This window comes from Chroicocephalus ridibundus, chromosome 11 (genome assembly GCF_963924245.1).
Source record: "Chroicocephalus ridibundus chromosome 11, bChrRid1.1, whole genome shotgun sequence".
NCBI lineage: Eukaryota > Metazoa > Chordata > Aves > Charadriiformes > Laridae > Chroicocephalus > Chroicocephalus ridibundus.
In genome coordinates this window covers 11,723,028-11,749,832 of record NC_086294.1, presented here as the reverse complement: position 1 = coordinate 11,749,832, position 26,805 = coordinate 11,723,028, and the positions used below count along the sequence as shown (strand labels likewise).

The 26,805-nt window shown below is 43.7% G+C and overlaps 2 protein-coding genes across 3 annotated transcripts in view; both read right to left on the bottom strand.

Moving 5' to 3' along the window:
- Positions 1-12,484, bottom strand: part of JAKMIP2 (janus kinase and microtubule interacting protein 2) — a 66,606-nt gene extending 54,122 nt beyond the window's left edge. Inside the window, exon 1 of one of the 2 annotated variants that reach the window (XM_063348902.1) lies at positions 12,350-12,484. The gene's annotated coding sequence lies outside the window, so the exon portion shown is untranslated. Of the gene's footprint in view, positions 1-12,268; positions 12,290-12,349 lie in introns of those variants that run through there. The other variant, XM_063348904.1, reaches the window with a different exon arrangement.
- Positions 12,485-16,570: 4,086 nt separating this feature from the next.
- CDC23 (cell division cycle 23) lies at positions 16,571-26,469 on the bottom strand. The gene is made up of 16 exons (XM_063349279.1): positions 26,291-26,469; positions 26,140-26,212; positions 25,274-25,411; positions 24,969-25,011; positions 24,509-24,614; positions 24,280-24,412; positions 22,844-23,021; positions 22,653-22,750; positions 22,338-22,419; positions 21,616-21,769; positions 21,344-21,463; positions 20,925-21,000; positions 20,542-20,603; positions 19,618-19,696; positions 19,401-19,520; positions 16,571-18,534 (listed from the first exon to the last, which is right to left on the bottom strand). The coding sequence occupies exons 1-16, from the start codon at positions 26,398-26,400 to the stop codon at positions 18,364-18,366; spliced, it is 1,743 nt and encodes a 580-aa protein (XP_063205349.1). The 5' UTR covers positions 26,401-26,469; the 3' UTR covers positions 16,571-18,363.
- Between the last annotated feature and the right edge of the window lie 336 nt (positions 26,470-26,805).

Sequence of the window (26,805 nt, the reverse complement as noted above, 5' to 3'; positions counted from 1 at the left end):
GACTGAGCTCTCCGTTTTCCTTCCCTATAACAAGAAGTTCCAATTGAATAGTTACCACTTGTCTACCAAGTTGCAGTCAAAAAAGATCTTACTTGAAATATGAAAAAGTGCCTTCAGTTGAAAACTGCTTTACCAGCACCTCTATACAGTGCTAAAGTAAAAGTGAACTTTGCCACTGACTGCAACAGGAGCAGAAAGTAGGAGACAGGTATGTCTCCCAGGGTATGTGAATTCATGGAGATGTACTTACAGCTGAGCCTGGGGACTTAGGAAAAACATAATGAAACAGGATTCTATTTGCTCTTGGAATCTTAATCAGCCATACTGCCTTTTATCTTGACGAATGAATAAATTAATGTACTGATGTTTTTTCTTGCTCTTTGAACAACGCCACACACATACTAGAATGCCGTGGTAACGGGTGGGCAGTGAGAGGCTGAGAATTCGTAGCTCTGGTTTGACTAAGAACACTTCAGCAGCTTTAACCAACATTCAGATTATTCATAATAACACATCTTAATTTCCTCTCCCAAGAGAGATTTCAGAGAAACATCATTTAACCCAATTAAACTTTAAATATGAAATTAGGCTTAAAGTAATACATAACTGAACAGTCCCCTTTGTCGTATAAGTTTTGTCTGCTCTAGATGTATATTGAAGACGGACCCAAGTACCCAACTCTCATCCCTGCCAAGTAACCTCTCCAATGAATACTTGGGCTCTTTTCAGTATCACTCCAACTTTCTTTACCACAGGCTCAAATGCCAGAAGACACATACTGTAATCATAGATATGTTTGGCATACTAGATTGGGATTCAAATGAAAATAACTTGGAACAAAGCAGACATAACTCTATGTGAGGCAAGCTGGAGAGAAGAATAGAAAATATTCACTGACAGGTGTCACATTCTTTAAGGGAGATGAATATATTTGTACCACAATTCAAAGGGGTGATTTATCAGACCCAGCCACAGAAGTCCTAAAACACCTTGGGTTATTGTGAAAATCAAGAATAGACTCAGCAGTCTCCTCTCAAAATAGAAATTCCTTTTTCCAAATAGGAAAAAGATATCTGAGCTGAGAGATCTATGAAGTATCTTTGGATTCGAAGCAAAAGAAGTGAAACAAATGCTGCCCTTATGAAGTTAAGCGTAGCTTTGGCTGAACAGCTAGTGTAGGCTATAGCTGGTACACTGTGGCTGAACTGTGCTTTTGAGAAATCCTACATTTCTGTTTGTGTGATATAAGTTCATCAAGAGGGAAAAAAAAAATGACAGCCAATCATGATTATAATTTACATTTAACAGAAGTATTGGTTTTAAATCAAAGCATATATCTACACATAAAATACGTAGTGAAGTATTTTGGATAATTGTATCACCTCAGGTTTCAGTTTTATGAGGCCTATCAAGCTGTTTTAAGCATATTGTACCGATTTCTGGAGTTAAACATGGTACGTGCAATACTTTGCTTTATCAAGCAGCTGCAGGTCAAAACATTGCAGAATAAAATAAATTCTGCTCACGCATAGTTTTATGATCTCATTCCACATAGTGGAATTTCAAATAACACAGTTTCTGCCTTTTCAATGCAGGAGGTAAATCATGCCAATTATTTTACCACTTCTGTAATAAAATGAAGTGTTGGGGATTTTTGTGAAGTGTTATCCGTATTGCCAGCTATCATATTTGGTCCCAGTTACTAATAGGATAAAGCGTATACATAATTGTGAGGAAGTGTTATTCATGGACTTTGAGCCCACACAGGGATGTGCCCCATGTAATTTTATCATATCCTATGATGCTAAGATGCAATGGCAGTAATAAGATGGGAAAGATGTATGGTTTTAAATGGAAATTGTTTAGATTGGGCATAAGGAAGATTTTTGTGGGTTTTCTTTTTGGTTTGGGCTTTGGGATTTTTTTGTTGGATTGGTTTGTTTTTGGTTTTGGTTTGGGGTTTTGGTTTTTTTTAGTCTGAGGGTGGTGAGCCCCTGGCCCAGGTTGCCCAGAGAAGCTGTGGCTGCCCCATCCCTGGAGGTGTTCAAGGCCAGGATGGATGGGGCTTTGCTTTGAGCAATCTGGTCTAGTTGAAGATGTCCCTGCCCAGGGCACGGGGGTGAAACTAGATGACCTTTAAAGGTCCCCTTGAACCCAAGCCATTCTATGACCTGAAGATAGTGGCTTTTTTTCTGGCTAGATGTTAAAAGATTCCCTGAAGTTTTCATGTTTCCTAGAACACACTTCGATAGCACTGCATTTTTCACTAGTAGAATCACTGAGTTTGCAGACTTCTCATTTGGACAATAGTTTGGCACTTCTCATATATACATTTGATTTGATGCTGTTGTCTTTAGAATGTTTTACTAGAACTGGATCAAATGTTCCAGTTACTTGCTAATGCCTTGACTATTCCCTGACATTCATAGCTCCTTTTTCCTTGTTTTCCCTGAAAACAATTATTGTAATAATGAACACATTAAAAACTATTATTTTACTTTGTGTGTCTCCTACCTGCAAAGGAGGTCACAAAATATTTTTTTTTCCCCTCTCAGAATGGCATCTCCACCTTAAGCCTGTGCATAACCCTAACAAATTATTCTGGCATAGCAAAGGTCTGGGTTAGGATTTGAAGTTCTTTATAGTGATCAAAATCTTCACTAACAAATATAAAACTACACTCCATGGAGGAAATTTTCATTATTAGCCATCTAGGATATTTACTGGACATCTCATATGTACTGTTTATACAGTTGTGAAATAGATAAATGGCCTCCATTTGCCAGTAAACATTCTCTTCAGACATCCACTTTTAAAGACCCAAGGAAAATATATTGTCCTTTCGACAGGCTGTGTCTTCCAGGAAATCTAAGTGCATATGGTGTTTTTAAAAACACATCTGCCTGTACAGAAATCTAAAATAAGTAGCTTCAGCAGCCACTAAGTGTGTGTCCTTGCTATTTCTCAACAGTTAATGTATCTCAAACATGAGCATAACATAAATGACTCGATGGGAAATGCCCTTCTCCTCAAACTTCTGAGGCCCCTGTGTCCAAGGGAGGTAGAAATGTATTCCTGATTGACGAGAAAGTGCACCCAGCTACCATGAGGACAAAAGAGCATTAGGCATCTGTGTACCTTTGCACATCAAAAAATAGAGCAGTTCTTCAACGTACGGTAGCTCCTTTGGAAGCAATAGTTTAGATATAGGCAATGGCATGGGTACACTAAGAGAGACAAGTCATGCTAAGCATAGATTAGGCTAGAATTATTAAAATGTTGACCAAGAGACAAGCATGTATTTATGCACTAGAAAGCCACGTGGAAGTCTGCTAAAGAATATTTACTGACATGCAATAGAAAAAGTATAATATTTTGTCATATTACTGAAAGTAATCAGAAACATTAGGCTTGTATTTTTGTTTCCAAATCTAACAGCACTATGCTCTATTTTCTTGGTCAACATTATTTACTTCTTTGTCACCCCAAAGACCCCAGCATCATCAATAAAGAAAATATAATTATCTGCACAACACAACAAAGTCTTCACAGAGCCCCATAAATTCACAATATGACCCTATTAATCAGAGGGCTGCATCTATCCCTAGAATTGTACTGACCCTGTTTAGTCTGAAGGCATGAAATTCTAGACCAGATCATGATTAATACTGTAAGACAAATCCGCTCTGGGTAATTTCTAAATCTTTCCCCTTCTCAGCATTTAAAAAAAAAAAAAAAAAAAAAAAATCAGAAAGTCCTGCAGGATGGGGGGAGGGAAGAAAAGGGGTCAAATCTAAGAAGATCTCAATACAGTCTCAAAATCTAGAACTGGCTTAAGAAAAAGTCATCATTTCTGTAGTGTGGAAAATCATGAAAATTAAGAATTTCCCTGCCTAACAGAAAAGAAATGGAAACTTTGATATTTCTCTTTTGGAAATATTGAAACTGTCTTATTAAATTGCCCTGCTATTGTGAAATCAATGCATCATTGTTGAGAATACTATTTTGATTTATACACTATGCCATACTTAAAAATGTGTCAAAACCAAGCATTTCCATCAAACCAAGCACTATTTAAATGTTGTTGAAAACTGTAGCAAAAGGTTGCTTCAGTTCATGACACCTGTGAGTTTTGTGAGGATTCATTTACCAAATCTGACATCAATGAGTTGTTTGACAAAACAGCTTTTCTCTCAAACCAGGACAACAGCATAAAGAAAAAAAAAATCTTAATAGATAGCAGACACTCTTCCCAAACTTCCACTCTCAAGCTGATCTACAGAGTTGCAAGAAAGACTTCCTTCGGGGATAAGGAAAGCAGACTGAAGAAGATGCAAACCCTTGCCAGGCTGGATTCTAATATGCGGTATCACCAAACGTACATTTGATAACCAAATCATCATCGCATGCTAACTCTGGAAAGAACTCTCCCGAGTTTGGGTTCTGTGGTCCCACTGAACCCAGGCTGAGGTTCAGAACCTCATCGGCATTTCTGCACCTGCTGATGTTCCCCTTGCAGCAACCGAGTAAGGCACTTAATGCAAATCTGCTCCCTATTCACACTGCTATACCCGATTCTGTGAGGCCTACCAAGAATGAAAAAGTATGCATGGAGTCAGGGTGTCCACAGCTGGGGGTCAGTTTCAGCTCCTCTGTGGACAACAGAAACCTGAGCAAAAACTGTGCACTTCAGCACAACTGACAATCACTACTCAACAGTATTTAAGAGTTAGTAGCTCAGTGAACTGTTAATATCAACGGCACACACAACTGAGTATGCTTAGTTACTCCCAGTATTTCAGCGATATTCACCTTTCTCAGAAGTCCCTACCAAAAAGGAAAAAACACTTCAGAAAAAATATTGGTACAAGCACTAGCTCATATCTTCTGTCCGTTTCAAGGGATCAACTAATCACCTGTAACAGAGCAGATGAATCCACTTTCCATTCTCTGAGTCCTCTGAAATCCATGAAGTCCCAGAAGGAAGTTTCTAGGGATAATGTAGCACCTAAAATATTAGGTGCTATAGGACTATCAGGAATTCTTAAACAGCCTCATTTGTGTAATCATCCATGTTCTACTGAAGAGGAACTTGTCACATGGGCAAGTCGTTTTATCACCACTGAACTAGTTGCTTATATCTGAAATTGCAATTATAAGAAAGGAGCTTTTATTTTTCTTGCCCATAGGAAAGGTCTCACTCCATCTGAGCTCACTCTAAGGGTCATATTTCAATTTCAGTTATACTTTAATTTTCTGCTTTCTGAGGGCAAGAGCAGATAGGGACCACAAGTCACACACGCTCTTCCCAAAGCCCTGCTATCAGACACTTTACTCTGCTCAAGGAGAGGGCAACATTCTTTCCACTGTGAAGTGGATTTAGCTAGAAACTCTAGTAAGTCTAAACTTGTTTTCTTCAGGGCCCAGAGCCTGCATTTCAACTCTTGCCAAGATAACGATTAACATGCTAATTTGGAACTCCACTGACCCAACTCTCCACCAGACAAGGCTGCTGAGATTCTGGTTAGGTAACCCTAACATCGGGTTTTTTTCCAAATCAAGACTGCTGTTCCAAGCACCCTGGCTCTAGAACTAGAACTTTAGAACGTAGCAAGTCAAAAACCCAAATCAAGCTGTTATGCCTTTACATCAGTTGGCAAAGTTTGATGGTGGTTCAGGGATACAAATTGATATCCACCCCTACATCAGACAAAAAGACAACTTCTTCTGCAAACTTTAGTAAAACAAAACTCTGTGGCCTTTAGTAGTTCTTCCCTGTGTTTGCAGGTTCTTAATGCAAATTAAGAAAACTAATGCAAATACCACTATGAAGGTCTTTCATCCTCAGAAAATCCTTGTGGCCTTTGCTTACTTCAGCATCTCTGCCAACAATCTGCAACAATTTTGAGAGACATTTTCTACACCACAAATTTGGTGAAATTCCCTTGGAACTAGAGGAGTAGTTCCAGCACTTACCTGCTGGAAATTTCATCCCAGTAGCTATATTGGATTCATGCTTGTTCATTGATCTAGTCTTAAGCAATATTTTTAGGAAATAACATTTCTGCATAAGCCAATTCCTATCACTGCAACAAATCTGTTCACTACAAGGGGAACACTGGCCATGCATGTTTCCCACTTGTCTCATTTTGCTAGTGGGATTTGAATAAATCCAAAATTAAGTCTTTGCTTTGGTTTTTATTTACCAGGTTTCACCTATGCTTCATGTTGTTTCAGAATAAAATTCAAGCCCTAATTATTGCATTCCATGCTGCATGTGTTATGTCACATAACAGAATACATGATTAATGAAAATTGTTATTAAAAGTATGATTTATATTATTTTAGTATGAAATAATAATTCAGCATCCCAAGATCAACCCAAAAACTCAGCTCAGACTTGCTGCAAATATTTGCAGCGTTTATACAATTCTGTTCTATATTTCTTTTTATAGTCCGAAGGTGGCAAATTTCACATGCTAGTAGTTTACATGTGTTTTATTCCACCAAATGGTGACAAATGGCTCTTCAAAACAAATCCTAACCACCCCCTGCTTTTGACTGTACAAAAATCATACTCTTGTAGTTAGATTTTTAATCAATACCACAATGATTTTCAGGAATATTAAAATACCTTCATAACTGAACTTGCAATATCCCCTGCGTTCGGGGCTCTGCACAAGGAATACCGGATGAAGCTGGTGCTGCTAGGCTGCTCATGCTAAAATTACCATTGGCCCTTGCTCTAAAACATGAACCAAAAAACTCTACTAAAGCTGCTTGCGGCTCCATGGAAACAGTCAAAAGGGGACAGAAGCATTATTGTTATTCACAGCAAAGCTGAGGAGATTTGTTAAACCAATATTGTAGTATTCTGTGGCTAAAATACCATCTATCATCTCTTTCTCTATGATGAATCATTTTCTTTTCTGCACACCTTACTTCCAACCAGATCACTACCTTATTGCAGTTTATCAGCTTGCAGATCAATATAACTTCGAAACATGCACTTCCTCCTCCCACCATACCACTATCAATGCCTTGCAGAACATCATGGACACATTGCTCTGTTTTCCCATGTCCTATATCCCTTGTGCCCTTTCATTCAAGTTTCTGAGAAAAGAATCTGGATGTTCCCATTACCAGGGAAGCTTGGCAAAAACTAAGCCAACATGAGTTACAGTTTGTCTCTTCACATCAGCTTTTCAGCAGAAATGTATGTGAATATCCCATTAGCCATTTCTATACATCTTTTAGATTCAAAATACCTTTAAAAATAAAAACATTACAAACAACATTCACTGAAATATATAGGATGATTTTTAGCTGAACTGTGCTGCTTTAAAAGTGAAAGCATCAGCTAATATTGGTCAGGGGAGCAGCATTCTCCTCCCATATAAGCAGGTGATGGGTTGTATTCTCAGCTGGCAAAGGTGAAACACCACCCATTAAACCAGCCGGGATGCCAGTTCATACAGTACATGGCAAAGTACAAAAAAATTGAAAGTTTCACTTATAAACCATTCAGAATACTGACTTGAACACACAGATTTCATTTAAGGATGCATCTGAAACCAGAAAAATATCTTATGGTAATTTCAGATTCCAATAGGCATTAAGCTATTGTATATCATTTCAAATCAATTTCTAAGGACAATGCTTACATCTTCATTGGGTTCACCTAACACAGGCTGCCATGCAGCTCACCGACACGGACTGCATATTCCAGGAAAACTGCAACATGTAGGTCATGCTGTGACCTACAAAAATACGTGACGCAATTCAAAAGGGAGCTGCTAACACGAAGCCTTGCAAACAGGGCCTGGATACCACTAGGTCAGTAACACTCACCGTGGACTACATGTGGATGTTTATCAGTTGGGCCTCTGAAACACCGGACACACTCTAAGCTTACAGGCTCATTCTTAAAAGCATTTACAAATTAATTAATGCAACCTTTTGCTTAGTTATAAGCTACCAAATAGTAACCAACACAATTGTTCTTTCAGCTGTAAATTACTCAATGTACTTCAAGTGCATCAGTCCCCATACACTCTTTGTTCGCCTAAGAACAATTATAATTAGAGAGGGGAGATGAGAAGGGAATATTACTAAGGTTTGTATTAAATTAAAGCAAATTCTCCTAGCAGATTCTCCAAAAATGACTGCATCTTGTTTTATTCCTCAGCAATGGACAGAGATGGAATATAGCAGCTTGCAGAACTTTAAATATTAAATACAAATAAATACAGTGTAAAAAAACCAAAACACTTATCTACAAATAACAGAACTTCAAGAACAAAAATAACATTCATATTCATGAAAATGTAAGTATATATTATGTATTAATAAAATTATTAATCTTTTAAAAAATCCCCACTAAAATATTTGTACACCAAGCCTACCCCAAATACATGCAAAACAATACAGCATTGATTCTAATTAATTTCTATCACCTGTAACATTTGCATACGCCATAGAAATAAATAATGAAAAATATGTCTGCATCCATTTTAAAAGAAAATGAACTTAGTGAATTTTAGCAAACCAGCACTCATACAGAAAAAAAAATAAATAAAAATCCCAAAGCCCTGACTCCACCATTTCTCCCAACTTTATTTGCTTACTCATTATTGATTACCGTAAACCACCTGGGACCTCAATGCCATTTTCAACAGCTGTTTCTTCTTCTTTTCAGTTTTAATTTCCATGTTACTTAGACCTTTTGTTTACAGTCCATGCAGTGTAAGGTTTAACAAGTCTTTCCCCTAAACACTTAAGAATTTGTAATAAACAATTCCAACAAAATTCAACAAATAGCTTGACAAGGGGAGTACAGGTGTTAAACGGTAACTGAGATACTACCTCCTAGGTGTAGATAGGAGGAATGGATAAAGTGAAAATGGGAGACAACATGCATTTTAGCATCAGCTGTTCTCAATTAATTCAAATAATTCATTTTGTTATTTTTGATAAAATAATATGAGATAATGTTATACTTTGAATTATCATTTTTAACATAGACGAAGACCTGGCGTACCATAGCAGCTATTCTATCTAAACAATTTTCTCAGGTACATCAGTTTGCTTTGTTATTCATCACAGAGTTAAATTTCATCCAAAGTTAGAAATGGAATTGTGGTCTAGGCAGTCTTCATTTGTATTCCTTATTTCTTGGTGTTTGTTAAACAGTTAACCAGAAGGATTTCATTATGCAGCTGTTTACTAAAACATTTGCTGTGTTCATTTGCCTCTTTCTTGTTTAACTACGCTATGTGGATGGTCACGTAAATCACTTCACTTTGCTTCTCTTCTGACAGTAGCTGATTCAGACTATTTAACACAGGGAACTGGCTGTGATGGACAAATGTGATATTCCAGATAAAACACAGGTCCTAAAGTTTCCGGGATGCATGACAGTTCTCAGCTATCCACCAGTGATCCAAATGCATGGCAAGCAAATCACAGAATCACAAAATGGTTTGCGTTGGAAGGGACCTTAAAGACCATCTAGTCCATCCCTGTGCCATGGGCAGGGACACCTCCCACCAGACCAGGTTGCTCAAAGCCTCATCCAGCCTGGTCTTGAACACCTCCAGGAACTTTAAAGTTCACTGGATCTTTTAGAATGCAAACTGCAGACTGTGATCCACACTGTTTTTCTGTCATTTACAGAGGCTGTGTTTACGCTCAATTAACTTGACAGCGTTCGGCGTGGCTAGACCATAGAGTTTTTTCATGACTCTTCCAACATGCTGTTGAAATTTCTATTTAGAGCCCCACCTCCTGGGCCAAAGGTTTCTAGTCCTCATATTTTAAAGGAGAAATTCAAGTAGACCTTAAAGATACAGAAACTAGAAGTACTACAAAATTACATTTTTCTACCCTCACGGATTCTGGATGACACAGAGAATTGCACAGAGGTAGATGATTACTAAAGAGAAGGCAGCAGAGAATCCATCTCTGAGGATGAGAAAATAATATTTGTTATAACCTGATAAAGACCAGATCTTCAAGTGATAGAGATTTACAGAGGAACTTTGAAGAGGTTACCTCCTGTCAAACCAGGACAGAATTAGAGCAATCTATTGATTTAGAAACATATAATGCAAAAACGCCATTGTAAATTCAAGTAAAATAATTATTTTTTAAAAACAAAAACATCTGTTTTGCCGTCTTGTAACCCAAACATTGCACTGCCATGCACAAAGCTTAAAGAGAAATCTGATGGAACCCAGAAGATGCAAAGAATGACTGACTAGAAAGTGATCCAAAATTCAGGTGTCTGGTAAGGACCATATTGCTGCCTCACAACTTCACAAAGCACAAATATTCACCACAATGAGAAATGACCATGACTCAGTAGTGAAAGCCAAGTTGTAAGTATCTTCAGTCTCCCATAGTTTGATTAAAAGGAAGAGGGGAATAAAAAGAAGTTATCATTAACAAACTACTTGGATTTCAACTGCTCAAGTTACACCTGAGTTATACCAGCCTTATGACAGCAGAATCCATCACCATGTCTTTTTTACAGTTAGAGGACTATTTTTATACACTTTTTAAACCACAATATCAACTGTCTGTCAAATAGATGACTAGAAATCAAAACTGAAAATTATTCTGGGCATCATTTTACCAGTTGTGTTTCACAGCATTTTCTTGAGTTGAATACTCTGAGGTCACTTATCCTTTGTAATGACAGAGAAATTATGTAGCATCTTTCCAGCTATATTAAGGTCTTGATAATAAAAGGTCTAGCAGAACCCAGCTAGACCTAGCTACATTTACAAATCACAATAGCCAGTCACCTCCTTAACACACAACCACATTTTAGCTGTACCATATGTTCAGTTCCTAAGAAGTAGGGTACAGAAGTTCTTACTTAGAAAATTATTTAGCTGGGAACGGCCTCTGGAAGCAGAAGGATTATCAGAAGCCACTGAAAGGTGACAGGCCCAAGGTTATCAGAAGGGAGGCTGAGGCAATGCATTAGGATTTGCAATATCACAGAGCCTGAGGTTAGGGTGGGGTGGACATTGTGGAAATACCTGCCACAAGTTCACCTCCAAGGTGCTCTGGACACACTGATAGGCTGATGTCCTTCTTGTACTAAGGCACCCATGGTATCTTTTGATTGCTAAAGGACTACTTGTAGAGCACCTGTATCTTGCACCCTCTTGAACAATTACCAGCTAACCACTCTCAGGCTTCACCAATAACATAACCAACCACAGAACCTCTTAGAATCACCAGATATTTACCTCACTCAGGCACCAATACGAACCCGGTCAGCTGCCAGAAAAGCTCGTGTTCGCAACACAGCAGGCCTGGATTTGAAACTCGTATGTAGAGCAGCCGGCCAGATCAATAGAAACAAAACCTGAGTCAGAGCAGAAGTAATAAGCCTTGCATCACTGCCTGAAAAGGGAAAAAACATCCTCCTGATGGGCCACCCAGACGGCTGGACCAGCCATGGTATGTGCACCAGTGCAGAATCTGACCCAGCAAACAGGCGACACTGAGAATGGGGCTCCAACGTGTCACCTTACAGCGACACGTAGGACAGTACCAGAATGCAAATGCTCTCAAAAACACATCTCATTCATTTTTTCCTTACAGGAGTTCAAATTAATCTTTTAAAATATATACGTCTCCATGTTCCCAGCCTATGCGATGTAATCAGCATCTTCTATGTATCTGCATTCACAGCAAAAAATAAACCTGACTACAGATGAGTACTGAGCGCCGTCAGACAGCCCAAACACACCATCCAGCTCTGTGCTGAGCAGCCATAACGACACCGCGGAGCGGCAGCCCAGACACGGAGGGATGAACAGCCACCCGCCGGCCGCACGTCTCGCCGGTGAGCGGCCGCGAGAGGCCCGTGCTGCCGGTACAAAGAGCCCGACGTCGCCGGCCCCAGCCCCGCACAGCCGGGGGTTCCCCCGGCGCCCGCGCTCCGGGCCCCGCTCGGTGCCGTGTCACGGACCGGCGGAGGCGCCGCGGGCGATGCCCCGGGAGGACGTTACCGGCCCCGCCGCCGCCCCGCGGCCCGGCCCGGCCCCGCAGGACGCGCCCCCCCGCCCCCCCACCCCGGGCCGCCATCAACCGCGCCCGGGGGAGGCGAGACAATGACCAGCCCGCAACACAATGGTGCGGGACCGGCGCGCTGAGGCGGCTCCGCGCGGGCTGCGCCCTGCCACACCTCTGGCCCTCTCCATCGCCGCTCCATGACCGCTTGGCTCCCCCTCCATCACCTCCAGCTCACCTCTCCCGCTCCCCGACACGCCGCCGCCTCGGCCCCGGCCCCGGCCCCGACCAAAGGCATTGTCCCGCCGCCACCGCTCACCGTGCCGCGCCCAGGAGAGGATGCCGAGCGGCGAGAGACGACGCGCCGCATCCATCCTCCCGCCGCCGCCGCGGCGGCCCCAGCCCAGCGCGGCCCCGCGCCCTCCCGCGCGCCGACGCTGAGGGCGAGCGCGCGCCCCGCTGCCTCCCCGCGGCGCAGCCCCGCGCTGCCGGGCCGGGGTCTGCGGCAGGCCCCGCCCCGCCCGCGCGCCGCCGCAGCGCCCGCCGCCATGGCAACGCTGCGGAGAGGGAGCCGCAGGGCGGGCCCGGCCGCGGCGAGCGGCGGGGCAGCCCCTCCGCACACCACCCGCCTCGCGGCCGCCGGCCGGGTCTGTCAGCCCGCCGGCCGGGCGGCGTGGGGCCCGCGGGGGGCGGCGGGGTCTGTCAGGCCGCCGGCCGGGGGGTGTAGGGCCCGCGGGGGGCGGCGGGGTCTGTCAGGCCGCCGGACGGGCGGTGTGGGGCCCGGGGAGCGGGCCCCTGCCCTCGGGCCAGAGCCGGGCCCATGGCAGCGCCCGCGGCGTGCGGGAGCGGCCCCCACGGCCCCGCGCCCGAAATCGCACCTCGGGGTGGCAAAACGCCCCCCCAGAGGAGCAGCCATCACCCGGGGGGTGTGAGGCCTGTCCCACGAGGCCATCCCTCCCTGGAACGGCTTCCTGCAACGGGCCGGGGACAAGCTCCAGCCCAGACTGGGTTGATCAGAACCGGTTGTATATCGGAATAAAGTGCAAAAGCAGGCACGCTGCTGCTGCATAGCCCAAAGGTCAGCGGGGCAGTCGGCAAACAGTGGCCACGGAAGCCCCTGTGCTTCTGGTTCCTCCGAAGATTCCCCGTCTCCATCCTTCTGAAGCCTGACAGCAATGGCCCTGGAAGAGGCCGGTGGGCTGACGATAACAGACACATGAAGAATTCCAGTCACAGTCCCTTTGGCACCTCACAGAGGAGATAAGTATCGCTATTAGACCTGGTCAGATAAGGTGTTAGTTTTTCTGCAAAAATAGACTCTTCTTTTTGTGGACAGAATGAAAACAAATGTTGTGGGTTTGGGGTGTTTTTTTTTCTAACCACAATAACATGCAAGAAAAAAACATTTACATAAACTTTATAGCTAGCCTATTTATAGACTATTACAGATAGTTTAGTTGGGTACCGGATTTGCAGATTATCTCCATTCTATAAAGAGCTTCCCCAGTCGATGACAAAATCAGAACAAAACTGGTGACAAAGGCTGAATTTTGAGTCCTCCACCCTGAACACCAAGTTCCATTAGAGTCCCCCTTAATATCTAGTTGTTATGCCTTACTTTCAGTGCCAGTGTTTCAAACCTTGACCATGAAATCTTCCAGAAAAGAAGGAAACCTGGCACTGGAAGCAGAGGTCTCAGAGTAAAGAGTCTGTCACTGTATGCCTGGCTCGTGGCTGACCAGTTTGTCCCAGCTGCAGCTTCCTCAGCTGCAAAGTGGAGGCATTTGTTTTTTCTCAGAATGGTGCAAGAGATTCAGTGAATTTTATTTTTTGTTCAGCAGGATCTGTAACATAATACCAAGGGATCCACTTGAGCATTCGATGCATATAATACATCAAATATGGCGGATGGTGGCTTAGGAACTTCATCCGCCAGTTCCCTCAGGACCCATGGATGCATCTCAGCAGGTCCCACAAACTTTTGCACCTTCACGTTCCTCAGATGGTCTCAAACCTGATTTTCTTTTCTGGTGGGTAGTCCCTCATTCTCCCAGTCCCTGCCTTTGGAGTCTGTGAATTGGGTGGCGTGGCTATTGCACTTGCCGGAGAAGACTGAGGCAAAAAAGCTGTTGAGTACTTCAGCCTGGTCCATGTTGGCTGTAGCCAGGTTTCTACGGTTGTACAATTTCTGTCATCTTCCTTTGTTGTCCTGTGTACCTGAAGAAACTATTCTTGTTATTTTTTATGTCCTTAGCCAAGCTCAGCTGCAGCCATGCCTTGGCTTTCCTGATCCTGCAGGATCAGGTCATATCCCTATAATCTCCTCAGGAAGTACACCACTGCCTCCACTGCCCATGCATTGTCCTCTAATTACCAGGATTTTTAATTGGGACTTAAAAAAAAATGGTTGGCAGTCAACCTTTGTGAGGACTTTTCTGTCTATCATTCATATAAACATTTTCCTGTATTTCTATCAGTTAGAATTCTTTGATAAATCACGGTTCCCTTGTCCCAGTAAAGACGTTGAATTTGGTAGTTAAGTCTTTGGATACTTTGTCCTCACTAAATATATTTGAGCTTCTCCTTCCAGCTGACCTTTTGCCCTCTCTACCTGCAAGGCCTGCGGCCTCTAGTAAGAGGGGCAAAACTACATAGTCTCTATAACGACTGAATTATCCAGTTAGTTGGCCAGAAGGCATAATGGAGCAGCAAGGGCTTGCTGCTGTGTGAGGGAAGGCAAGCCAGGAGCAAAGGATGACAACAATTTTACAAGTGGTCTCACTCATATCCTCAGGCTTGCATGGAATAATTATGGGAGTGCTTGCGAAATACATCAAGATGCAATTTTGCTGCTTAAACGCATCTACCGTAGAAATGCTGGTTCAATAGGTGCTAAGGAGCATAAAACAAGACACAGTAATTTCTAGAGATGCCCAGAATTAGGAAAATGGGATCCCTCTGCTATATGCACACAATGCAATGCGTTGCACGGAGGGCCAAGTGCTGTGATGGCCTTGCCTGCAGGTTTCCTGCTGTGCCCACCTGTATGATCGGTCTCAAGAACTACAGGAAGCTATGGATAAATGGGAAAAGGCTTTTGAAATGCTTTTTCCTTGATTAAAATCACGTCACAGCCATAGGAATAAGGCTGCAATAAATTTATACAGGTGAATAAGGACACTAATTCTGAAACTAATTCTAGCAGCCCAGAAAGCCAATCGTATCCTGGGCTGCATCAGGAGAAGCGTGGCCAGCAGGTCAAGGAAGGTGATTCTCCCCCTCCACTCCACTCTCGTGAGACCCCACTTGGAGTATTGTGTCCAATTCTGGAGCCCCTACTACAAGAAAAATATGGATGTGCTGGAACATGTCCAGAGAAGGGCCACGAGGATGATCAGAGGGCTGGAGCACCTCTCCTATGAGGACAGACTGAGAGAGTTGGGGTTGTTCAGTCTGGAGAAAAGAAGGCTCCGAGGAGACCTTATAGTGGCCTACCAGTATCTTAAGGGGGCCTACAAGAAACCTGGTGAGGGACTTTTTAGGATGTTGGGTAATGGTAGGACTAGAGGGAATGGATTAAAACTAGAGATGGGTCAATTCAGACTGGATGTTAGGAAGTTCACCATGAGGGTGGTGAGACACTGCAACAGGTTGCCCAGAGCGGTGGTGGAAGCCCCATCCCTGGAAGTTTTTAAGGCCAGGCTGGATGGGGCTCTGAGCAACCTGATCTAGTGGGAGGTGTCCCTGCCCGTGGCAGGGGGGTTGGAGCTAGATGATCTTTAAGGTCCCTTCCAACCATAACAATTCTATGATTCTATGAAACAAAGGCGTATTTATTTTTTTGCCTCTACTGTTGCAATTTTAATTGCAACATTGACACCAGTGATAAGCAACTAGTGCTTCCGTAAGGAGTCACTGTATTACAAGCGAATGACACAGCCAGGGCACACTACACTGCAGTCGCCATCATAGCCTGGGCTCACTGCAGTCCCTTCTCACCCATCTGGATACTGGATTTAATGCAGGATCTTTATAAGCACCACAGTTTGGACAATCTTCATTTAAAAACAGTCAGTTGAAACTTGGACTATTTCATCCTAAGGAAATCTTCAGACAATTACAAAACTCAATGGGAGATCCCACTATTGGATAGCCCTGAGGAAACTGGAGCTTGTTTGGCATGAACCCCTGTAGATTATTTGTAACTGCAGATTATTCATAACATATGAATGTATTCATAGTTCGTTATTCGTAATTCATAACTCAAACCTCAAGTACTTTTTAAAAGACCTCCAGGTTGTACTAAGGTTACCATTTGTAACTGAATAGCACCAAGACTGAAGTTGTCTGAGGTCACAGGTCAAACCAATATCCCAAACTGTTGGTTGTTCTTCACAAGTCATTGCTCGAAACAAACAAAATCACATTCCTCCCAGGGAGATGAAGCCCAAACATAACACTGTCTCTGTCTGAAGGGCAGTACGTGTCAATGAACAAGAAAATTCGAGTCAGCAATGTTGTTAACCTCTATTCTTCATTATCTCTGTGAAGTTGTGAACAAACTCATGTTTGATATCTGGGTAACAGCTACTCAATGTAAAAGACAAGACAATGAATGTGGATACATAAAGCCCAACAGCAGATAACCAACACTAGCGCTCTAAGACACAGGTTGATAGGCCATTACAGGAACCACCCAAACTCTGGAGATTCAACCAAGAGCTTTGTAACCAATAGCACTGTGGCTGGTTATCAGGAAGGTTCTCACAGGCCAGGGCAAATTTATTTTAGGATGCCTGAAGGGGATTGTGGGACCACATAAAACGTATCATAGGATGTCTAGGGGAATGACCGCAGACCCCCGAAGGGGGGGTGAAGATGGGTCCCAGAGGAACAAGCATGGGAAAACGGGCAGGAATGAGTGTTGACATGTTGGGGCAGGCAGAGCAGCTATCAACTGAATGCAAGTAGGGCGGCTGGTCAGGAACCTTTGTCTGGATGAGACCTACCACTCATCACCATGGTGTGTTCTAGTTTTATTAAACAAACGCTACTGCTGGCTGTTTTCTTTATCATTGTGCTCCTTACTGTGTTTGTGTACATACGCGTATGTTCCAATAGCACCCCTAACTGGGCCTAGCCAGCAAACGGTAAAAACCCAAAATCTGTAGATAGCCTAGGTCCAGGGCTGAGAGTGAACAAGAGACCCAAGGTCCAGACATGGATATCAAAGAGACTCAAGGTCATGGGCAGAAACTGAAGAGACCAGAGAATGTGAATATGTACTTGAGTTAAGTCACTGAAAGCATGTACATATGTTCCTCTAGCAAACTTTAAGCAATAGTAACAGGATCAGGACACTTCTATGGTTTCTGTTTTAAGCAAGTGCATCTAAGGGCACTGTCCTCTTCTTTACATTAACCTGTTAATTTCTGGTTGTGTCTGCAGTACGTGGGCATATGCGTGCATCTTTGAAATTCACACTTAGCCTTACTGTTGGCTGGATGTGTGAACACAGACAAGCAGCAGGACTGCAGGGGAGGAATCCCCTGCACCACGCTGTCCACGAGATGTGGCAGTCCTTAACAAAATGATCCATCACAGTTCATCCAATTTCATTTGCTACAGCACACATGAAAGCTGCACCACAAAGAAGCCCAAGGACAATAACTTAACCATTATTTTTTTTAATTGTGCTATCCCACTGCCTGCTTTTCTACTGAAAGCCAAAGTATCTGTCAGATCCACAGACAGAATGGCAAACAGCTGCCACCTGTGGCTACTTGGAATTCTTCTGACACTTCTCAGTCCTTCAACATAGACATGGCACTTAGATATAAGTGCCTCTATCTACTGCTTTTGTGGAACATCTTCTGTGTAGTTCAAGATAAGCAAAAGTCTTTAAGTAGCCAGGCAGGTAACAGTTTCCAATGTAGACAGCAATGATACCACTAAGAGGTCATCCAAAGAAGTTCAGTGAAGACCAGAGGTAACAAGGCAGAATAAAACTTCAACTATATTTTAAATCAAGCAGACAAGCTCTTCCCCATCCCTCAGTTAGGAGTAGTCCTGTATATTGGAACACATCTGCCCTCTGACTGGAATGACTTGGTGAGAAGTACAGCAGGTTCTCACGTCTCAGTGTAGGCACTTTCACATAGGCTGCGCCTTGGCCTGCTGGGGCACATCTGTCTTCAGCTGTGGGCTCTAATAACTCTGACCCTTCATGTGAAGGCAACAATGCATGTGAAAATTTCACTGGAAGAAATAAGTGGTTGCAAGCCCCATCTGCAATGTCCCATTCAATGTGGAGGTTAGAAGTATCAGCATTGTTCATGGTGTTACAGAAGACAGATTGAGTGGGGAGACGCGACGTGTGGGAGTGTTGTTGGCTGACAATGATGCAGGGAGGAAAAAGGGAGCAGCAATATCCGTGGATGAGGTTTCTCCTTGGTTGCGAAGCTGTAAGATCTGCCGCAGCAGGGCCTTTCCTTCTTCTCTAGTCTGAAAACAATTTGTAAAAAACAAAACAATGGATGGGTGGTTTCTGGGTCAAATTCAGTATGTAAGCAGTATAAAAGTTACAGTAGTTTATCATTCTGTAAGGCTGCAAGCTATAAAACCATCCTTGTTTCTTTTGCTACTTAAAAATGTTAAGGTCTGTCACTTTTTTTTTTTTTTAAAAGTCTTTCCTCCTTTTACTCACCTGATTTGCATGTTACTTGGGTATTTCACACAGTGTTACTAATTAACCACTGAAGCTGTCTAAATATTCCAGCAAAAAATAGACTGGAGAAGCTTCAAATAAGCTGAGTTCAGGTTCTCCAGAGTTCCAGACCGATTTAAGGATAGGCCCAACACCCTGCACTGGTGGCTAGTGTCTGCCTCCAGGACGAAGTTAAAAATCTGTAATTGCCCACTTACAGATACAGAACATCTCAGAATATGGACTCACATACAAAACCCAGGTACTATTATATCCTCTGCACTGTCTACATGCAGAGGATGAGGAAAAAAAGAAGTTATGTGAATACCATCACTACACAGTGTGTGGGAATCTGTGACCATTTAACCACCTCCTCTCCACCAAGATTTGCAGCAGTCTCAAAACTGCCATATGGAGCCTCATATTCTTTAATTTAGAGAACACCAATGTGACATGGTTAAATTTTACCATTTATATTCCATGATTTCAGTCAATCACAAGCAGCATTAGTGATCAGGTATACACCACCACCACTCAGGATGTGACCTGCATGGCAGACAGCCCTCATTCCTTCTACAAAGGATTCCTTCTATTCGGAGGGGAGCCAAGATCAAGGTCAGAGATCCCCTAAGAAAGAAACACTGCAGATTGCATAACTACTCACATCATTGAACGCACAGCACTTCTGAGCACATGCTGAGGCTTCATCCCAGAGCTTACACTTGAAGTAGTATTGGGCCAGGTAGCGGAAGGCAGTGCTGACCTCCACATGCTCCACCAGCTCCTACAGTGAGGGGGTAAAAACCATCATCTTTGAGCGCCTTCCAAGGCAGTTCTACACCATGTTTACTTCTCCTTTTATTTCCAAGATATTGTCTTACCCCGCAGGAATAGATATCCTGGATGTATTTGATATAGCACTGAGCTGCCTGTTCAGATTCATTCAGCTGTTCGTGCAGCCTAGAAAAGGAGAAAAACGGGTCACTGGAACAAGACCACACTGTCGAAGACCTTCTTGGTCTGTGAAAAAGTACCTACTCAACCTGACCTGGACTAAAGCCAGGTCTCTTCCTTCAGAATTAGTAAGACATGCACCGTGTACTGCCTCTCATGGAAAGAAATGATTCGGCGTGAGAACACGTACATTACCAGGAAGGGAGCAAGTCAGATACTAGCTACTAGCAGTGACAACCAAAACAGGGACTTGTGCTTATTCTGTTACATTTTAAAGCTTCTAATAGACCTTTGCCGTCTTATTTACTGGCTGTTTCCTCCAGTCCTCCTTTTTTCCCTGCTACGTCCCAACAGTTTTTGTACAGCAGCTTCACCTTTCACTTGCCTTTTTCCTTCCCTTTCACTTTTTCCACTTTATATTACTTTATCCCCACCAAAAATTAGTGTTGATGTCAGAGTTTATTTCACATTAGACCCTTTCCCAATGTCGCAACCATATACTGGGGAAGTTAAAGTAAAATAATAAAAAAAAAAAAAAATTAATCAGTCAATCTACAATTTTGTACATCATCTACCATCATGGATTGCTTTAAGTTTCAGTACAACAAATACAATTGCTAGCGCTGCCTGCTCAAACCACCTCAGGATTCAGAGGTCCCTTGCAACCCACATTATGCTACGATTCCCTCTAGTTATCCTAAGGGAAACTTAAAGCTAAAGCCCGACACCAGAATTTGCAGTCACTACAGACCTAAAGATATCAGTTATTACACAGCTCCAGAAGTAATGCTACCTAACAACAATTCCACATTTAGCACAGTATTGGCCGTTCAGTGGTAACACATACTCACTTTGCTAGTTTCACCAGTGCCATCTTCTCCACATCTCCCACAGCATAAGCTCTCCAATAGCACTGTCAAGGAAGGAAAGTCAGTCAAGCACACCACAAAAATGACTCCAGCTCATGACTCATGCAAGCAAGTTAGAAACAGAAAACAACATGGCTTTCCAGCAAAGGGGCACGTAATGTCTGTAGACGGCTCTTATTTATCAGCTGCTCTGGTTACACTGCAGAACGTCCCTAATTGTAACCGCCACAGAAATGGTTTCAATAAGCTTCTAACAACACACCAGGTGCATTTCTGGTAGCACCAGGTACACAATTTTGCTGTGACTCCACCAAGTGTCCTGGGAGACATCTAATGTCTTACTCCACACATCAGTTCTCACTTACCTTTTTAGCTTCCACCAACTGATTGAGTTTCTCATAGCATTCTCCTAGAGCAACCAGCATACGAGAATCATTTGGTCTGTAAAAGAGCAATTCCTAAATGTAGTTTAATGGACAACCAGCTGATCTCAGGCGGCGGGGGGGAGGGGGGGTGTGGAATAAAAAAATCTACATCTGGCAGTGCCAGTCATCCTCTCTTACATAAAACATCACTGATACTCCTGACCGGCATTCCTCAGCATTTAACTGACAAAGCCTTTTAACAGTTAACCAATACAACTAAAAGGATTTGGAATCGTGAGACTGCACAAAACACATAGCATTGATGTTCCTCTCCCTTAGTTCCTGCATGTGAATGCCTTAGCTAGTACCAGCTGCATCAGAGTGAACACCAAGAAACATGACTCCATTCTCAACTCTACCTGAGCTGGTGGGCCCGTCGGTAGTAATAGAGACAGTAAAATGGCATTTTGAGGATTTCATAGGTTTGCCCCAAGCCATACCATGCTCTGTAGTCCCTTTTGTTCACCTCTATTGCATGTCTGTCAAAGAAAAGGAGAAGAACTAGTCAGAAAGCAGTCAGGGTCAAAATCAAGACTGAGTTCAGCAAAAGACTAACAAAAAATAGAAGATACTACTTTAATCCTTATGCACGCAGACTCAAACACCATTTTCTGCAGTACATGAGTGATACCTGTAAGCCTGGATAGCTGCAGATGTGTTCTTCATTTCCATATACTCATGTCCCATGAGTGTCCAGGCTCCCAGATAACGAGGATTCAATTTCAAGGCCCTCTGGAAATAGAGTGCTGCTTTTTCATGCTGGGAACGCAAGCTATAATAATTCCCTAAAGCAAAAGTCACAATATTTAAATAAATAAATAAATAAAAACAGCAGAGAAGTAGAAAACAGACGGAAGAGGCATCATCTACTAGCTCCTAACTTAAATCATAAAGAGTCTATTAAAGGCAGATCTGATTCAAACCTCTAGAGACCTAACAGCAGTCTGTTCTCCACTGTTCTGGTCAATCCCTTTCCAGTTGTACCAATCAATTAAGATCCCATCCCCTTAGCCTTAAAACTTATGTAATGTCTAACAAATTAATTTCCAGGTTCTGACAAGCAATTATTTCCATTGGAATTTCAAGACTATAAAGGGATTCTCAGCTACATGGGCCTTCATAATGGTTTCTTCAACTCCTTTCTGCACCAATAGTATTACAGCAGCTCCTTCAGAGAGATATGAGGGAAAAGGGTACTCTGGCATTTGGTCTGCTTTTCAGGCTGCCTGAATCTACATTCACCAAGTGGTTTTGGTAGCCTTGCTGGCTGATCATTTTCACAACTGTTTCCAAGATTTCCTCACACAGCCTGCAGACAGCACAGTAAGAACATGTAAAAGAGCTGGCTCTCACCAATTACACAGCAGGTCTCAACACGATACTTGTCTATCTCACAGAGATTGTGAGCCAGGTAGCTCAACTCAGGCTTCATGCTCTAGTGAAACAAAGAAACGAAAGTGATGAGAAAAGGAGAACCTTACAGTTTCAAAGAAAGCTGAGGCGGTTAGCAATGCATACATTGCATCTATTTCATGGAGTTGCAAAGCAGAAAGTGGACGATGAAAGCCTATCTTCAGAGAGGCCAGACAGCACCAGCTGCTTTGCCAGGGTTTAAAATACCTCTGATAAATACCATCATTATGGACGAGCAACAGAAAGAGTGCTTACCCTTACATATAGCAAGTTTGAGAAAGTGTCCATGTTTTCTATCCTGTAAGGATCTTGTTTCCTTAGCTCATTGAAGATGGATAAAGCTTTGTCAATATCTGAAGAAAGAACAGCAGATGGGAGAACAAGAACCATAAATGCCAAGTTTACATTAAGAGGCTCATTCCTACTAGTTAGTAAGTGTCACTGACCTCGGATATTATGGTAGGCAACTGCAATCTGAGAGATGATGTAAGTGCTTTTGGAAAATCCTGCATCAATGAGACTCTGATACTTCTGCAGAGCCTCCTCTATCAGCTGCAGCTCTGTATAAATGTGTGCAAGAAAGAACTCTTTCATCCATGTGTCTGGCAAGGACAGGAACTTCAACTGGCAAGAACCAAAGAAGAGGAGGAAGAGATGACAATCAGTAGTATTCTAAGAGCCACCTGTGGCAAAGAATCCATTATCTTCCCTCCCATGATTTAGTGGATGGTCTTGAGGTAGGAGGCTTTCCTGCAATCGCTTTCTTAAACCATAACACCAGCTACAAAAGAGCAGTATTAGGACCAAGAATTAATATGAAGTTCTTCCACAGGAGAGACTAAATAATGCCTGTAAGCTGAGAATATTGAAATGGGAAAGGCACACTAAGACATCCTGTCTGAACAGCAGTACAATACGGACCACATAGATCTATTTAGTCACTCCCAGTTGTTGTGGTTTGGGCCAGACTGGCCACTGAAACAACTGCCAGAATTGCAGAAGAAATGAAGCCAATTTGGTCAATTGGCAAAGACGTTATCGTCTTCAGACCTGACAGCACCTGGCTTCTCCTTCAGCCACTGGCCTTATTCCTCCATTAAATTCAGAAGTCCTTCAAAAGACTGTACTTTCTTCCTATGTTTGAACATCAATATCATATCGCTATTTTTGATGAGCTAAGTGAACAGACTCCAAATATCTCATCAAAAATACATTTCCCTTTTTCCACAAATCAGTAAGGCTCTCTTCTGTGCCACCTCTACTTTTTTAAATATTCCACCAGCCAGCGTTGACTGAAGAATTCCAGGAGTGGTCTCATAAAATCTCATGCGTAAAGGAAAACGATCCATTTTGGTTTATGTCTACGTTCAGTTCCTTGATACAGTTGACCTCATATGTACAGCTTTGTATTTGACAGAGGGAACACCTACATTAGTGTTTTGGTTTTAAAAGCAGTGACTCCATATCATTTCAGGCCACCAAAAGTGCTCAATAACTGTGGAACTAGAACCAGATTAAGGGGGAAAAAAAAAAAAAAAAAAAGAAAAAAAAAAGAGAAGTATTTTAGGAGGACCTCCTTCACGTGACAAGGCAATAACTCTGCTGACAGCTACTTCAGAATATGTGAATTAGACATTTCTTAAAGCACTTTGTGGGTGAATAATAAAAAATTAGCCCTGCCTGTATAAAGATTCTCAAGCTACAGCATGGCAAGCAATTGTAGAAAAAGAGGCTTTAATAACATAATTTACAATCTTGGATTGCCTTGCCTGATAGAATCTCACAGAATAAAGCAGTGGGTGACGTCCGTCTTGTGGCAACTGAACCACTGGTTACTGAATCTGGAATTTGTTACCACATTTTGATATCTCCCAAGTTTTACCATCTCTTTATCCGTAATCAAGTTGCAAAGTTCCAGCCAGGCTCCCCAGTGCAAAGGTAAGACATGAGCAGCTTCAACGAACACATCTATTGCTTCTTTCACCAGGTCCAGCTTCCGCAGCACGACACCATATCTGTAAAGAAAAGTTAGCAAGGTCATCAGAAACATAAAGCTCTGCATATCCACACAAATACAGATTAGTATATTAGAAATATATGCAGACACTTACAGATAAAGGCCAAATCCATCCAGTTCCCGTGCCTTGTGTTTCTTGCTGAGCTCAACTCTCAGTTCTCGTAGAGCTTCATTTTTCACCTGTCCTTTTTCCAGAGGTCCTGCACGAAGAGAAAGTCATACAGCTAGCTTTCACTCAAGAGTCTTACCACAGCAATTGCAACATTCAGAATCATCACTGACATGACCTGAAGGCTTACCAGCCTGTGATTATTTTCCTCTTTTCGAAAGAAAATCACTTAGTCTGATTATCTGCTTTAACAGAAGAACTAATAGATGAAAACCTGTAACCTGTATTAGGCCAATGAATTGAGAGAGAATGAAAGAAATCATGTTACAGCATGCTACTACTCAAAAACTGAGGGGGAAGCCATAAACCCAAGATGATTTACATGAAGAAGCATTACTGGAAGTTTCATTACACTGTCTTGTGTTTATTGACACCAGAGACTTACCCAAACTATCCACTGTCTCATCATCCTTCTTCTTTTCCCCCGACTGTGGAAAACAGGAAAACCAAGATTACGTTACAGCAGCATATTCCTTATGTTTGCTGCAATGCTACCAGCAGCATGCAAAGTGAGTTTTCACACACATCGCATTACTAAAAAGAACACCCCTACCTCCTTTCCCCACAGACATATAATTTGGACTTCTAGGTAGTCATTTGGAACAAAATAGTCAAAAAATAAGATATGCCAGGGAGGGGCAAGAAGCAGAGGGGTTCAGTGGTGAAAAGTGACTTCGCCTTCTACCTTACCAGGTATCTGGAGTACATATACAAGAAGTAAGCCTTCTGACTCTTGCAGCCCCGCAGGAAATAGGCAGCCCTGTCATATTCCTTTAGATCGAAGTACGACTTGGCTAACGTGTAGGCATCCAGATCACGAGCATCCTCCTGCCGGGACACAGAAGAGTTTTAGTACCTCAGAAGGTCTGACATGCTTTAGGAAAATCACCTAGTTAGAAACATAGCAATGAAATTGTTCTAAAAGCTAAAAACATAATCTATTCATCCTCAAAGATGGTTTGAGTACAATCAGAAAAGGCTCTCCATTCCCTCGTGTGATGTTGCAGTTTGGGCAATGCATTCCTAGTTCTCAAATAATGAGTCCTGACTAGTCGGAAACATTTAAAATAAACAGTGAGATTCCAGAAACAGGCATATACTGACAAGTCCTACCGTACACCTATGGAGGGGAGGATGGAAATATAACTTGTTTCTCTTGCGTCCTAAGGAGCACAAGTTTAACGGCACAAGATAATTTTGGCCTTTGTAAAGATGAATGAGCACGATTTCAAATTTTGCTTATAAAGCGTCTGCTTTAGGGCACAGCGACCTGTGAAATGGAATGATTTGATCTGGGGAAGCTCCGTCTGCCCCTTTCAGCACGGAACGGAAGGGAACTTCGCAGCGTTATGGGGCGATCGGCGCCCAGAGAAGCCTCCTACGCCTGATTTTAAGACGATCGCGATCATGTTCTTTGCTCAGTGGTTGCAGCCAGGACTAAAGGCCGCCCCGCAGCAAGACCCGCCGCGCTGCCCCTCCGAGCCCCCCCCCGCACCGGCGGAACTGCCGCGGCCCAGCCCGCCCCACGCCGCGCCCAGGCCGCCCCCCGGCCGTACCTCGGTGAGCGCCGGGGGAGGCGGCAGCTCGCTCAGCGGCAGCGGGTCTAGGGCGAAGGCCAGTTCGGAGGCCCTGCGGGGAGAGAGGCCCGTCAGCAGCGATGGGGGGTGAGCGCCCGCCGGGCAGGGCAGGGCCCCCCGCAGCGCTCACCACTTCCCGCTGTGCTGCAGCCCGCGCTCGCGGCTCCGCTCCGCCACGCTCAGCAGCTGCTTCTTGATCTCCCGCAGGTCCGAGAAGTCACCGCTCCCCGCCGCCGCCATGCCGCCGGCCCCACCACCCGGCCAATGGCGGCCCCGCACACTGCGCGCCCCCCGCCCCTAGACGCGGCCTTCTCCTTGGGCGGGCTCCGGCCGCGAGCTCCCAATCAAAGGAGGCGCGCAGCAGGCGCGGCGTCTGATTGGCCGGTTCTCCGGCGATGCGCGCGCAGCGCCCGCCCCGGACGCGACTCCGGGGCTCGGCTCGGGGGGCGCCTCCGCCTGGTCGCGCACGGGCCGCCCGGTCTCGCTGCCGCCTCGTGCCGCCCGCAGCGCAGGCCGCGGCCTCCCCCGGGGCTGAGGCCTGCTTGTCCTGCCGGGCCCCGCGGGCCGCGCCGCGCCGCACGAGTGTGCTGCGGACTCAAGAGCGGAGAGCGGGCCCGCGGCCCAGCCCGCCGAGCGGCCGCTGCC